Consider the following 17,197-nt stretch of genomic DNA (forward strand, 5'->3'; position numbering starts at 1 on the left):
GCCAACTGACATTTATTCCTGAGGTGCTGACCTGTTGCACCCTCTACAACCAGTGATTATCATTTGACCCTGCTGGTCATCTATGAATGTTTGTACATCTTGAAGAACAATCTGGCCTTAAATGGTCATGTACTCTTATAACCTCCACCCGGCACAGCCAGAAGAGGACTGGCCACCCCTCAGTTCCTCTCTAGGTTTCTTCCTAGGTTCCTGCCTTTCTAGGGAGTTTTTCCTAGCCACCGTGCTTCTACATCTGCATTGCTTGCTGTTTGGGGTTTTAGGCTGTGTTTCTGTATAGCACTTTGTGACATCAGCTGATGTAAAAAGGGCTTTAGAAATACATTTGATTGATTGATCAGGTCATCAGAAAGAGTAACACATAGGCTCTTGAATGGTGTCCATCAGCTTTCATCTCATTTTATGACACTGAAGTACAGATGCCATAAGAAGAACTCAAAATGATCAATTTTCAGTTGTTCCGTGGTGCTTCGTTCACACCAGTCAAAGTCTTTAAAGCTGAAGCCCATCAAAATCCTGCTCCAGCCTGCAGTAACACAGGACTACCTGTAGATGGCAGTGATATAAAAACACAAATGTATGTTTGGACCATAAGCAGCGCTAGGCAGTGTGAGGTCCTCCTGCATGGGATAAACATATGTGTGTGTATCCTCTCTCTCAGTTCAGTCGTGGAGATGAGCTCCAGGTGAGATCCATGCCGACCTACCCTTGGTGCTTTGTGTTCCCTCACCGAGGAGCCTCTTCTCAGGCTAAGGCAGAAGAGACAAGAGGCAGCAGCTCCTGGACATCCAGAGGTTCTCCCCTGGTGGCAGTACATCTCAGCTTTAGGGGTCCTTGCATTGTTTACATTTTTTTATTTAAAAAAAATTATCCTAAAAAGCAGCATTCAAATCAGTACATTGTGGAAGACAGCACTGTTGCATTTTAGAATCAAATGTCTGTCTGTTGCTTTCTTTCTCTGTCTTTGTGTCCATCTCTCTCGCTCTCTCTCTCTCGTCCTGGGCTGGGGGGCTGTCAGGCAGCGCTCTCCTCCATGGTGGGCTTGTTGCTGGCAATGGGCTGAGCGTACACACTCTTACTGTCACTATCCACACTCTGGAAGTAGGGGTGGGTCAGAGCAGCAAACGCTGATATCCTTTTGGCGGGATTGAATGCCAGGAATTGCTGTAGAGAGAAAGAAAAGAGAAAGACAAATATTATAATGATAACATTTTCCTCAACAAAAAGAAAAGTGTGAGTTTCATTCCTATTGGACAAATCAATTTGAAACAGTACGTACTATATTTAGAGTGTGGTGTGTGTGTCTAATACTCACCAGTATTAGGGACTTCCCCAGCTCGTCCATGTCAGGGATGAGGTTTCCGATAGGCTGAGGGGGTCGTGGAGAGAAGGCACTCTGTGGTAAGGCAACTTCCTGGGGCCAGTCCTCCACCGAGGGAACCCCGACCACACTGAGGGATCATCATCATCATCATCATCATCTTCACCACTATTTGCATCGTCATCATTATCATGATTATCAGAATCACAAGCCTCATTGATTGTTAAAACTGTAAATATGATTTATAGCATGATGTTGAACATGGTACTTACTCAAAAATCTTGCCCAGCTGATCAACATCTGAGCTTCCTCTAAACAAAGGTCTGGGGAGAGGAAGAGCACATGTCAATATAACTGAAGCTGATTGGTGTAGAGTTGCACTATCAAACTGTGTTATACACCTTCAATGAATCAGATAAATGAGCTTTCATTTGTCCTTCATAAATCAATGAGATCTGTGGCGGTGATGCAGGTAGCCTTAATGCTGACTCTTCATCTTCTCAACACAAAATGACATCTCATTTTGGCAGACGCAGGCCAGCATCATCCTTAACTGACATAACCAGTCCAACCCTCACTCTGTTCTACTGTAAAGAGGTGGCTTTCCTGGTTCTGGTCAGACCAGAGAGTACTGAGGACTGTTTCAGCAGACATGGGAGAAAGGCACACTCATGGGAGGGAGAGAGGGAGGAGGTGGAGGGGCTAGGGATGGAGGGAAGGAGCAGGCCTGCTGGTGGTTCCTGTGGCTTTGGGTATGCTTCCCCCGGCACCCACAGCAATTCCAGCAGTCATCATCAGTTCATTCATGTCTCAACTCAAACCCCAGCCAACCACTGCTCCCAACCAACCAACCAGCCAACGGGTAGAAAAACATAGATTTAACCCTCGTGTGTGTGCCTTAGCTCTCTGTGGGCCTGTGTGTGTGTGTGCGTGTGTGTGTGTGTGTGTGTGTGTGTGTGTGTGTGTGTGTGTGTGTGTGTGTGTGTGTGTGTGTGTGTGTGTGTGTGTGTGTGTGTGTGTGTGTGTGTGTGTGTGTGTGTCTGTGTGTGTGCCTGTGCAGCATTGGGAGTGGGTGAGCAGTGCAAATCCTGTGTGAAAGAACTATTGGATTATTCTAACAGAGACTAGCTGGGAGATATATAAAGTAACAGTCACCACCAGATGTCAATGCATCTAACATCTGCCGTAATCTTTTCTTTGCATAACTGAACCCCCACACTTCCCCTACATAGCTGAACCCCCACACTTTCCCTACATAGCTAAACCCCCACACTTTCCCCAAATAGCTAAACCCCCACACTTTCCCTACATGCTAAGACTTTGAAGATTAGACACAGGTAGTTTGATGGTAGTTTGCACATTTTACAGTGACAGGAATTATGTTGTCACATACTTTGACGGGTTAAGGGTGCTCCATAGCACGCTATACAAACCTAACAGCAACAGTGTGGGAACTGATCTATGCCCTATTTCACCAAGTAGATGCCATCCTAACCAATACACCCCCTCTAACCACATTTCTATCAATGGCTCACTTCACTGGCATCCCTTTATACTGGTTGCTGTAAGGGCATGTTGAGAGTCTGAGGGTTGAACCATAGAGATCAGACCAAACCAGTTCTCTGCCTTTAGATGGAAAACATCACCTATAACAACGGCATCATGCCAAAACAAGTACAATTTCCAAGAGATCCATTTTTAAACCAGGAGTGGTTTGAATGGATGACTGGCTTCACACAGGGTTGACACTGACACACACACACACACACACACACACACACACACACACACACACACACACACACACACACACACACACACACACACACACACACACACACACACACCCAACCTAGAGGTGATAAGGGGGATAGGGCTGGGACCGGCAGCTGAGTCACGCTCCCCTTGTGCCAACCATTCTGTCCCACATTCCATACAACCTCTGGAATGTGTGTGCATGCACATACGTGTGCCTGTCTGTGTGTGTGTGTGTGTGTGTGGTGTGTGTGTACTGTATGTGAGGGAGTTTGGGAGGGAGTGCATTTGTGTTCAGGTGCACGTGTGTCTGTAAGTGAAATCTATGTGTGTGGATGCACACACACGTGTGTGTGAGGTTATGTCTTCGAGAGGTTTATCAATGTGCCAGTCCACTGTGAGAAAGTAAACAGGGAAGTGATCTTCTCCTGCGTTGGCTACATTAACATAACATGTCCAGCCTTTAGATTAGCGGAATGTCAACACAGCCCTCTGTGTCATTCACAGCTCGGTGAATAATTACTATCCAATCTAAACCACGCAGATACAGACTTGCCTGATATTTGCTTAAAATTCCTGAGACAAATAGTACTTATGCTTATCAGTACGTGAAACAGTTTTTTCCTTCAAAAAGCTATGAGTAAGAGATGGAAGTATTTGGGGGAAAAACTTTGATGAAGGGAGTGAGTCTTACAAGTGCTGGTAGTGGAGGACAACAGAGAGAGACTGGGGACTTCTCTGTCTACTACAGTAGAGTCATGGTAGGGGACCTCTCTGTCTACTACAGTAGAGTCATGGTAGGGGACCTCTCTGTCTACTACAGTAGAGTCATGGTAGGGGACTTCTCTGTCTACTACAGTAGAGTCATGGTAGGGGACTTCTCTGTCTACTACAGTAGAGTCATGGTAGGGGACTTCTCTGTCTACTACAGTAGAGTCATGGTAGGGGACCTCTCTGTCTACTACAGTAGAGTCATGGTAGGGGACCTCTCTGTCTACTACAGTAGAGTCATGGTAGGGGACCTCTCTGTCTACTACAGTAGAGTCATGGTAGGGGACTTCTCTGTCTACTATAGTAGAGTCATGGTAGGGGACTTCTCTGTCTACTACAGTAGAGTCATGGTAGGGGACCTCTCTGTCTACTACAGTAGAGTCATGGTAGGGGACTTCTCTGTCTACTACAGTAGAGTCATGGTAGGGGACTTCTCTGTCTACTACAGTAGAGTCATGGTAGGGGACTTCTCTGTCTACTACAGTAGAGTCATGGTAGGGGACCTCTCTGTCTACTACAGTAGAGTCATGGTAGGGGACCTCTCTGTCTACTACAGTAGAGTCATGGTAGGGGACTTCTCTGTCTACTACAGTAGAGTCATGGTAGGGGACTTCTCTGTCTACTACAGTATAGTCATGGTAGGGGACTTCTCTGTCTACTACAGTATAGTCATGGTAGGGGACTTCTCTGTCTACTACAGTAGTCATGGTAGGGGACTTCTCTGTCTACTACAGTAGAGTCATGGTAGGGGACTTCTCTGTCTACTACAGTAGAGTCATGGTAGGGGACCTCTCTGTCTACTACAGTAGAGTAATCACTCACCTACTGAATAAGGTGGCAGTGACAGTAGATTGCCACATCATGGGGGAGCCCTACTGCAGCAGCTTAGGGCTGAACTAACCAATCATGTCTGAGGTGTCTGAGCCAGTCATGTGAATGTGAGTAAAACTACAAACTATACCAGAATGATCACCAATGTTTCTTTTGGAAATACTTAAAATGTCATGATACCTGCCCTGTTATTTCCATGTACTGTATGTCTTCAGCCCTGGCCCTTACAGTAAACAGCAATGAGCATTTATGCAACACAGGGGCTGAGGCCTCCCACTCAATTCAATTCAAAGGGCTTTATTGGCATGATAAACATATGTTTACATTGCCAAAGCAAGTGAAATAGACAATAAACAAAAGGGAAATAAACAATGGAAATTAACAGTAAACATTACACTCACAAAAGTTTTAAAATAATATACACATTTCAAATGTAATATTATTGGCTATGTACAGTGTTGTAACAATGTGCAAATAGTTGATGTATGAAAGGTAAAATAACTAGATAAATATAGGTTGTATTTACAATGTAGTTTGTGCTCTACTGGTTGGCCTTTTGTCATGGCAATGTGCCATACATGTTGCTGCAGTGATTGCACAGATATGGAGTTTATCAATGTTTGATTTGTTTTCAAATTGTTTGTGATCTGTGGGAAATGTTCTCAGTTTCCAACTCATTTTGTGGGCAGTGGTCTCTCGAGACCCAGGTTTGCCTATGGCGGCCTCTCTCAATAGCAAGGCTATGCTCACTGAGTCTGTACAGTCAAGGATTTTCTTAATTTGGGGTCAGTCACAGTTCTTTCCAGTATGTCAAATAGTTATCTTTTTGTTTTCTCATAATTTGGTTGGGTCTAAATGTGTTTCTGACCTGGGGCTCTGTGGGGTCTGTTTGTATTTGTGAACAGAGCCCCAGAACCAGCTGGCTGAAGGGACTCTTCTCTTGGTTCATCTCTCTGTAGGTGAGGGCTTTGTGGTGGAATGTGTGGGCATTGCTTCCTTTTAGGTGGTTGTAGAATTGAACTACTCTTTTCTGGATTTTGTTAACTAGCTGGCACATTCCTAATTATACTCTGCATGCATTGTTAGGGGTTTTGCGTTGTTCACAAATATATTTTTGCAGAATTCTGCATGCAGAGTCTTAATTGGGTGTTTGTCCCATTTTGTGAATTCTTGGTTGGTGAGTGGACCCCAGACCTCACAACCATAAAGGAAAATGGGTTCGATAACTGATTTAAGTATTTTTAGCCATATCCTAATTAGGATGTTGAGTTCAATGTTCCTTTTGATGGCATCTCGCCTTGTCTCTTAGATCGTTCACAGCCTTGTGGCTGTTACCTGTGGTGTTGATGTTAAGGGCGAGGTATGTATTCTTTGTGTTCTCTAGGGCCACAGTGTCTTGATAAAATGTGTATTTTTTTCTTGGCTACTGGACCTTTTTTGGAACACCATTATTTGTGTCTTACTGAGATTTACTGTCAGGGCCCAGGTCTGACAGAATCTGTGCAGAAGATCTAGTCCCTCCTTATTGGGGACAGAAGCACCAGGTCATCTGCAAACAGTAGACATTTGACTTCGGATTCTAGTAGGGTGAGGCCTGGTGTTGCAGACTGTTCTAGTGCCCTCACCAATTCATTGATATAAATGTTGAAGAGGATGGGGCTCAAGCTCCATCCCTGTCTCACCCCACGGCCCTGAGGAAAGAAATATGTGTGTTTATTGCCAATTTTAACTGCACACTTGTTGTTTGGGTACATTGATTTCTTTCTTTCTCTCTCTCTCGCTCCCTCTGACTCAGTCAGAGGTTGTTCCCAGGTGCCCTTTAATCTGTAACAGGTGGCCTTTTAAAAAGCCACCTTAATCACCTGCAGGTCAGAGAGAGTGAAAGTGAACGAGGGGTGCTGTACAGAGACATCAAAGGTCCTGCCTTCTACCTCCAGGCAGAGTTGGCCAGGAGCCAGGTCCTGAACACACAAGCTTTTATAACTCATTGTGTCCCAGGGAGACTCACAAGACCCCACCTAGCCTGTCTTATGCGCGCAAACACAAACACATGCACACACACACATGCATACACACATATATACCTAGCCCTGCCTCTGTCCTCTCCTTACAGCAGGATGCTAACAGACCAGACAATCCAGAGTTCCCCTCTTCTCTGTGCTAACAAGGCTAGGGATCAGATGTCCGATCTGACTATGGGATCAGATGTCCGATCTGACTATGGGATCAGATGTCCAATCTGACTATGGGATCAGATGTCCGATCTGACTATGGGATCAGATGTCCGATCTGACTATGGGATCAGATGTCCGATCTATGAGATCAGATGTCCGATCTGACTATGGGATCAGATGTCCGATCTGACTATGGGATCAGATGTCAGTTCTAACTACGGGATCAGATGTCAGATCTAACTATGCGATCAGAATGTGTGATCTGACTATGGGTTCAGAATGTGTGATTTGACTATGGGATCAGAATGTGTGATCTGACTATGGGATCAGAATGTGTGATCTGACTATGGGATCAGAATGTGGGATCTGACTATGGGTTCAGAATGTGTGATCTGACTTAGGGATCAGATTTCAGATCTGACTATGCGATCAGAATGTGTGATCTGACTATGGGATCAGAATGTGTGATCTGACTATTGGATCAGAATGTGTGATCTGACTATGGGATCAGAATGTGTGATCTGACTATGTGATCTGAATGTGTGATCAGAATGTGTGATCTGACTATGGGATCAGAATGTCTGATCTGACTTTATGATCAGAATGTCTGATCAGAATGTGTGATCTGACTATGGGATCTGAATGTCTGATCTGACTATGGGATCAGAATGTGAGATCTGACTATAGGATCAGAATGTGTGATCTGACTATGGGATCAGATTTCAGATCTGACTATGGGATCAGATGTCAGATCTGACTATGGAATCAGAATGTCAGATCTGACTATGGAATCAGAATGTCAGATCTGACTATGGGATCAGATGTCAGATCTGACTATGGGATCAGATGTCAGATCTGACTATGGGATCAGAATGTGTGATCTGACTATGGGATCAGAATGTGGGATCTGACTATGGGATCAGAATGTGGGATCTGACTATGGGTTCAGAATATGTGATCTGACTATGGGATCAGAATGTGTGATCTGACTACGGGATCAGAATGTGTGATCTGACTATGTGATCTGAATGTGGGATCTGACTATGGGATCAGAATGTGGGATCTGACTATGGGTTCAGAATGTGTGATCTGACTATGGGAACAGATGTCAGATCTGACTATGGGATCAGATGTCAGATCTGACTATGGGATCAGATGTCAGATCTGACTATGAGATCAGAATGTGTGATCTGACAATGGGATCAGAATGTGTGATCTGACTATGGGATCAGATGTCAGATCTGACTCTGGGATCAGAATGTGTGATCTGACTATGGGATCAGAATGTGTGATCTGACTATGGGATCAGAATGTGGGATCTGACAATGGGTTTAGAATGTGTGAGCTGACTTAGGGATCAGATTTCAGATCTGACTATGCGATCAGATGTCAGATCTGACTATGGGATCAGAATGTGTGATCTGACTATGGGATCAGAATGTGTGATCTGACTATTGGATCAGAATGTGTGATCTGACTATGGGATCAGAATGTGGGATCTGACTATGGGTTCAGAATATGTGATCTGACTATGGGTTCAGAATGTGTGATCTGACTATGGGATCAGAATGTGTGATCTGACTACGGGATCAGAATGTGTGATCTGACTACGAGATCAGAATGTGTGATCTGACTACGGGTTCAGAATGTGTGATCTGACTACGGGATCAGAATGTGTGATCTGACTACGGGTTCAGAATGTGTGATCTGACTACGGGTTCGTGTGATCTGACTATGGGATCAGAATGTGTGATCTGACTATGGGATCAGATGTCAGATCTGACTATGGGATCAGATGTCAGATCTGACTATGGGTTCAGAATGTGTGATCTGACTATGGGATCAGATGTCAGATCTGACTATGGGATCAGATGTCAGATCTGACTATGGAATCAGAATGTATGATCTGACTATGGGATCAGATGTCAGATCTGACTATGAGATCAGAATGTGTGATCTGACAATGGGATCAGAATGTGTGATCTGACTATGGGATCAGATGTCAGATCTGACTCTGGGATCAGAATGTGTGATCTGACTTAGGGATCAGATTTCAGATCTGACTATGCGATCAGATGTCAGATCTGACTATGGGATCAGAATGTGTGATCTGACTAAGGAATCAGAATGTGTGATCTGACTATTGGATCAGAATGTGTGATCTGACTATGGGATCAGAATGTGGGATCTGACTATGGGTTCAGAATATGTGATCTGACTATGGGTTCAGAATGTGTGATCTGACTATGGGATCAGAATGTGTGATCTGACTACGGGATCAGAATGTGTGATCTGACTACGAGATCAGAATGTGTGATCTGACTACGGGTTCAGAATGTGTGATCTGACTACGGGATCAGAATGTGTGATCTGACTACGGGTTCAGAATGTGTGATCTGACTACGGGTTCGTGTGATCTGACTATGGGATCAGAATGTGTGATCTGACTATAGGATCAGAATGTGTGATCTGACTATGTGATCAGAATGTGTGATCTGACTATGGGATCAGAATGTGTGATCTGACAATGGGATCAGAATGTGTGATCTGACAATGGGATCAGATGTCAGATCTGACTATGAGATCAGAATGTGTGATCTGACAATGGGATCAGAATGTGTGATCTGACAATGGGATCACAATGTGTGATCTGACTATGGGATCAGATGTCAGATCTGACTATGAGATCAGAATGTGTGCTCTGACAATGGGATCAGAATGTGTGATCTGACTACGAGATCAGAATGTGTGATCTGACTACGGGTTCAGAATGTGTGATCTGACTACGGGATCAGAATGTGTGATCTGACTACGGGTTCAGAATGTGTGATCTGACTACGGGTTCGTGTGATCTGACTATGGGATCAGAATGTGTGATCTGACTATAGGATCAGAATGTGTGATCTGACTATGTGATCAGAATGTGTGATCTGACTATGGGATCAGAATGTGTGATCTGACTATGGGATCAGAATGTGTGATCTGACTATGGGATCAGATGTCAGATCTGACTATGGGATCAGATGTCAGATCTGACTATGAGATCAGAATGTGTGATCTGACAATGTGATCAGAATGTGTGATCTGACAATGGGATCAGATGTCAGATCTGACTATGAGATCAGAATGTGTGATCTGACAATGGGATCAGAATGTGTGATCTGACAATGGGATCACAATGTGTGATCTGACTATGGGATCAGATGTCAGATCTGACTATGAGATCAGAATGTGTGCTCTGACAATGGGATCAGAATGTGTGATCTGACTACGAGATCAGAATGTGTGATCTGACTACGGGTTCAGAATGTGTGATCTGACTACGGGATCAGAATGTGTGATCTGACTACGGGTTCAGAATGTGTGATCTGACTACGGGTTCGTGTGATCTGACTATGGGATCAGAATGTGTGATCTGACTATAGGATCAGAATGTGTGATCTGACTATGTGATCAGAATGTGTGATCTGACTATGGGATCAGAATGTGTGATCTGACTATGGGATCAGAATGTGTGATCTGACTATGGGATCAGATGTCAGATCTGACTATGGGATCAGATGTCAGATCTGACTATGAGATCAGAATGTGTGATCTGACAATGTGATCAGAATGTGTGATCTGACAATGGGATCAGATGTCAGATCTGACTATGAGATCAGAATGTGTGATCTGACAATGGGATCAGAATGTGTGATCTGACAATGGGATCACAATGTGTGATCTGACTATGGGATCAGATGTCAGATCTGACTATGAGATCAGAATGTGTGCTCTGACAATGGGATCAGAATGTGTGATCTGACGATGAGATCAGAATGTGGGATCTGACTATGGGATCAGAATGTGGGATCTGACAATGGGATCAGAATGTGTGATCTGACTATGGGATCAGAATGTGGGATCTGACTATGGGATCAGAATGTGTGATCTGACAATGGGATCAGAATGTGTGATTTGACTATGTGACCTGAATGTGTGATCTGACTATGGGTTCAGAATGTGTGATTTGACTATGTGACCTGAATGTGTGATCTGACTATGTGACGTGAATGTGTGATCTGACTATGGGATCAGAATGTGTGATCTGACTACGGGTTCAGAATGTGTGATCTGACTATGGGTTCAGAATGTGTGATCTGACTATGTGATCAGAATGTGTGTTCTGACTACGGGTTCAGAATGTGTGATCTGACTATGGGTTCAGAATGTGTGATCTGACTATGTGATCAGAATGTGTGATCTGACTGTGGAATCAGAATGTATGATCTGACTATGTGATCAGAATATGGGATCAGAATGTGTGATCTGACTATGTGATCTGACTATGTGATCAGAATGTGTGATCTGACTATGTGATCTGACTATGGGATCAGATTTCAGATCTGACTATGGGATCAGAATGTGTGATCTGACTATGTGATCTGACTATGGGATCAGAATGTGTGATCAGAATGTGTGATCTGACTATGTGATCTGACTATGGGATCAGAATGTGTGATCTGATTCTGGGATCAGAATGTGTGATCTGACTATGTGATCAGAATGTGTGTTCTGACTACGGGTTCAGAATGTGTGATCTGACTATGGGTTCAGAATGTGTGATCTGACTATGTGATCAGAATGTGTGATCTGACTATGTGATCAGAATGTGTGATCTGACTATGTGATCTGAATGTGTGATCTGACTATGGGATCAGATTTCAGATCTGACTATGGGATCAGAATGTGTGATCTGACTATGTGATCTGACTATGGGATCAGAATGTGTGATCAGAATGTGTGATCTGACTATGTGATCTGACTATGGGATCAGAATGTGTGATCTGACTATGTGATCAGAATGTGTGTTCTGACTACGGGTTCAGAATGTGTGATCTGACTATGGGTTCAGAATGTGTGATCTGACTATGTGATCAGAATGTGTGATCTGACTATGTGATCAGAATTGTGATCTGACTATGTGATCTGAATGTGTGATCTGACTATGGGATCAGATTTCAGATCTGACTATGGGATCAGAATGTGTGATCTGACTATGTGATCTGACTATGGGATCAGAATGTGTGATCAGAATGTGTGATCTGACTATGTGATCTGACTATGGGATCAGAATGTGTGATCTGACTCTGGGATCAGAATGTGTGATCTGACTATGGGATCAGAATGTGTGATCTGACTATGGGATCAGAATGTGTGATTTGACTATGTGACCTGAATGTGTGATCTGACTATGGGTTCAGAATGTGTGATCTGACTATGTGATCAGAATGTGTGTTCTGACTACGGGTTCAGAATGTGTGATCTGACTATGGGTTCAGAATGTGTGATCTGACTATGTGATCAGAATGTGTGATCTGACTATGTGATCAGAATGTGTGATCTGACTATGTGATCAGATGTCAGATCTGACTGTGGAATCAGAATGTATGATCTGACTATGTGATCAGAATGTGTGATCTGACTATGTGATCTGACTATGGGATCAGATTTCAGATCTGACTATGGGATCAGAATGTGTGATCTGACTATGTGATCTGACTATGGGATCAGAATGTGTGATCAGAATGTGTGATCTGACTATGTGATCTGACTATGGGATCAGAATGTGTGATCTGATTCTGGGATCAGAATGTGTGATCTGACTATGTGATCAGAATGTGTGTTCTGACTACGGGTTCAGAATGTGTGATCTGACTATGGGTTCAGAATGTGTGATCTGACTATGTGATCAGAATGTGTGATCTGACTATGTGATCAGAATGTGTGATCTGACTATGTGATCTGAATGTGTGATCTGACTATGGGATCAGATTTCAGATCTGACTATGGGATCAGAATGTGTGATCTGACTATGTGATCTGACTATGGGATCAGAATGTGTGATCAGAATGTGTGATCTGACTATGTGATCTGACTATGGGATCAGAATGTGTGATCTGACTCTGGGATCAGAATGTGTGATCTGACTATGGGATCAGAATGTGTGATCTGACTATGGGATCAGAATGTGTGATTTGACTATGTGACCTGAATGTGTGATCTGACTATGGGTTCAGAATGTGTGATTTGACTATGTGACCTGAATGTGTGATCTGACTATGTGACGTGAATGTGTGATCTGACTATGGGATCAGAATGTGTGATCTGACTACGGGTTCAGAATGTGTGATCTGACTATGGGTTCAGAATGTGTGATCTGACTATGTGATCAGAATGTGTGTTCTGACTACGGGTTCAGAATGTGTGATCTGACTATGGGTTCAGAATGTGTGATCTGACTCTGGGATCAGAATGTGTGATCTGACTATGGGATCAGAATGTGTGATCTGACTATGGGATCAGAATGTGTGATTTGACTATGTGACCTGACTATGTGATCTGACTATGGGTTCAGAATGTGTGATCTGACCACGTGCTCTCACCACTGGTGTCCCCCAGGGCTCTGTTCTTGGCCCACTCCTATTCTCGCTATACACCAAGTCACTTGGCTCTGTCATATCCTCACATGGTCTCTCATATCATTGCTATGCAGATGACACACAATTAATCTTCTCCTTTCCCCCTTCTGACAACCAGGTGGCGAATCGCATCTCTGCATGTCTGGCAGACATATCAGTGTGGATGACGGATCACCACCTCAAGCTGAACCTCGGCAAGACGGAGCTGCTCTTCCTCCCGGGGAAGGACTGCCCGTTCTATGATCTCGCCATCACGGTTGACAACTCCATTGTGTCCTCCTCCCAGAGTGCTAAGAGCCTTGGCGTGACCCTGGACAACACCCTGTCGTTCTCCACCAACATCAAGGCGGTGACCCGATCCTGTAGGTTCATGCTCTACAACATTCGCAGAGTACGACCCTGCCTCACACAGGAAGCGGCGCAGGTCCTAATCCAGGCACTTGTCATCTCCCGTCTGGATTATTGCAACTCGCTGTTGGCTGGGCTCCCTGCCTGTGCCATTAAACCCCTACAACTCATCCAGAACGCCGCAGCCCGTCTGGTGTTCAACCTTCCCAAGTTCTCTCACGTCACCCCGCTCCTCCGCTCTCTCCACTGGCTTCCAGTCGAAGCTCGCATCCGCTACAAGACCATGGTGCTTGCCTACGGAGCTGTGAGGGGAACGGCACCTCCGTACCTTCAGGCTCTGATCAGGCCCTACACCCAAACGAGGGCACTCCGTTCATCCACCTCTGGCCTGCTCGCCTCCCTACCTCTGAGGAAGCACAGTTCCCGCTCAGCCCAGTCAAAACTGTTCGCTGCTCTGGCACCCCAATGGTGGAACAAGCTCCCTCACGACGCCAGGACAGCAGAGTCAATCACAACCTTCCGGAGACACCTGAAACCCCACCTCTTCAAGGAATACCTGGAATAGGATAAAGTAATCCTTCTAACCCCCCCCCTTAAAAGATTTAGATGCACTATTGTAAAGTGGTTGTTCCACTGGATATTATAAGGTGAATGCACCAATTTGTAAGTCGCTCTGGATAAGAGCGTCTGCTAAATGACTAAAATGTAAATGTAAATGTGTGTTCTGACTACGGGTTCAGAATGTGTGATCTGACTATGGGTTCAGAATGTGTGATCTGACTATGTGATCAGAATGTGTGATCTGACTATGTGATCAGAATGTGTGATCTGACTATGTGATCAGATGTCAGATCTGACTGTGGAATCAGAATGTATGATCTGACTATGTGATCAGAATGTGTGATCTGACTATGTGATCTGACTATGGGATCAGATTTCAGATCTGACTATGGGATCAGAATGTGTGATCTGACTATGTGATCTGACTATGGGATCAGAATGTGTGATCAGAATGTGTGATCTGACTATGTGATCTGACTATGGGATCAGAATGTGTGATCTGATTCTGGGATCAGAATGTGTGATCTGACTATGTGATCAGAATGTGTGTTCTGACTACGGGTTCAGAATGTGTGATCTGACTATGGGTTCAGAATGTGTGATCTGACTATGTGATCAGAATGTGTGATCTGACTATGTGATCAGAATGTGTGATCTGACTATGTGATCTGAATGTGTGATCTGACTATGGGATCAGATTTCAGATCTGACTATGGGATCAGAATGTGTGATCTGACTATGTGATCTGACTATGGGATCAGAATGTGTGATCAGAATGTGTGATCTGACTATGTGATCTGACTATGGGATCAGAATGTGTGATCTGACTCTGGGATCAGAATGTGTGATCTGACTATGGGATCAGAATGTGTGATCTGACTATGGGATCAGAATGTGTGATTTGACTATGTGACCTGAATGTGTGATCTGACTATGGGTTCAGAATGTGTGATTTGACTATGTGACCTGAATGTGTGATCTGACTACGGGTTCAGAATGTGTGATCTGACTATGGGTTCAGAATGTGTGATCTGACTATGTGATCAGAATGTGTGTTCTGTGATCCCATCTGACTATGTGACGTGAATGTGTGATCTGACTATGGGATCAGAATGTGTGATCTGACTACGGGTTCAGAATGTGTGATCTGACTATGGGTTCAGAATGTGTGATCTGACTATGTGATCAGAATGTGTGTTCTGACTACGGGTTCAGAATGTGTGATCTGACTATGGGTTCAGAATGTGTGATCTGACTCTGGGATCAGAATGTGTGATCTGACTATGTGATCAGAATGTGTGTTCTGACTACGGGTTCAGAATGTGTGATCTGACTATGGGTTCAGAATGTGTGATCTGACTATGTGATCAGAATGTGTGATCTGACTATGTGATCAGAATGTGTGTTCTGACTACGGGTTCAGAATGTGTGATCTGACTATGGGTTCAGAATGTGTGATCTGACTATGTGATCAGAATGTGTGATCTGACTATGTGATCAGAATGTGTGTTCTGACTACGGGTTCAGAATGTGTGATCTGACTATGTGATCTGAATGTGTGATCTGACTATGGGATCAGATTTCAGATCTGACTATGGGATCAGAATGTGTGATCTGACTATGTGATCTGACTATGGGATCAGAATGTGTGATCAGAATGTATGATCTGACTATGTGATCAGAATATGGGATCAGAATGTGTGATCTGACTATGTGATCTGACTATGTGATCAGAATGTGTGATCTGACTATGTGATCTGACTATGGGATCAGATTTCAGATCTGACTATGGGATCAGAATGTGTGATCTGACTATGTGATCTGACTATGGGATCAGAATGTGTGATCAGAATGTGTGATCTGACTATGTGATCTGACTATGGGATCAGAATGTGTGATCTGATTCTGGGATCAGAATGTGTGATCTGACTATGTGATCAGAATGTGTGTTCTGACTACGGGTTCAGAATGTGTGATCTGACTATGGGTTCAGAATGTGTGATCTGACTATGTGATCAGAATGTGTGATCTGACTATGTGATCAGAATGTGTGATCTGACTATGTGATCTGAATGTGTGATCTGACTATGGGATCAGATTTCAGATCTGACTATGGGATCAGAATGTGTGATCTGACTATGTGATCTGACTATGGGATCAGAATGTGTGATCAGAATGTGTGATCTGACTATGTGATCTGACTATGGGATCAGAATGTGTGATCTGACTATGTGATCAGAATGTGTGTTCTGACTACGGGTTCAGAATGTGTGATCTGACTATGGGTTCAGAATGTGTGATCTGACTATGTGATCAGAATGTGTGATCTGACTATGTGATCAGAATGTGTGTTCTGACTACGGGTTCAGAATGTGTGATCTGACTATGGGTTCAGAATGTGTGATCTGACTATGTGATCAGAATGTGTGATCTGACTATGTGATCAGAATGTGTGTTCTGACTACGGGTTCAGAATGTGTGATCTGACTATGTGATCTGAATGTGTGATCTGACTATGGGATCAGATTTCAGATCTGACTATGGGATCAGAATGTGTGATCTGACTATGTGATCTGACTATGGGATCAGAATGTGTGATCAGAATGTATGATCTGACTATGTGATCAGAATATGGGATCAGAATGTGTGATCTGACTATGTGATCTGACTATGTGATCAGAATGTGTGATCTGACTATGTGATCTGACTATGGGATCAGATTTCAGATCTGACTATGGGATCAGAATGTGTGATCTGACTATGTGATCTGACTATGGGATCAGAATGTGTGATCAGAATGTGTGATCTGACTATGTGATCTGACTATGGGATCAGAATGTGTGATCTGATTCTGGGATCAGAATGTGTGATCTGACTATGTGATCAGAATGTGTGTTCTGACTACGGGTTCAGAATGTGTGATCTGACTATGGGTTCAGAATGTGTGATCTGACTAT

At 43.8% G+C, this 17,197-nt stretch overlaps 1 protein-coding gene across 2 annotated transcripts in view; it reads right to left on the reverse strand.

The window, feature by feature from the left end:
- Positions 1 to 852: 852 nt before the first annotated feature.
- The window catches only part of cdk6 (cyclin dependent kinase 6), a 188,197-nt gene continuing 171,852 nt past the window's right edge, over positions 853 to 17,197 (reverse strand). Inside the window, exons 5-7 of one of the 2 annotated variants that reach the window (XM_045693645.2) lie at positions 1,612 to 1,662; positions 1,334 to 1,469; positions 853 to 1,182 (exon numbers count right to left, since the gene is read on the reverse strand). In XM_045693645.2, coding sequence (XP_045549601.1) covers positions 1,033 to 1,182; positions 1,334 to 1,469; positions 1,612 to 1,662 — 337 coding nt within the window. In that variant the 3' untranslated portion in view covers positions 853 to 1,032. The remainder of the gene's footprint in view (positions 1,183 to 1,333; positions 1,470 to 1,611; positions 1,663 to 17,197) is intronic. The other variant, NM_001146617.1, reaches the window with a different exon arrangement.

This window comes from Salmo salar, chromosome 14 (assembly GCF_965601325.2).
Source record: "Salmo salar chromosome 14, fSalSal1, whole genome shotgun sequence".
NCBI classification, from domain to species: domain Eukaryota; kingdom Metazoa; phylum Chordata; class Actinopteri; order Salmoniformes; family Salmonidae; genus Salmo; species Salmo salar.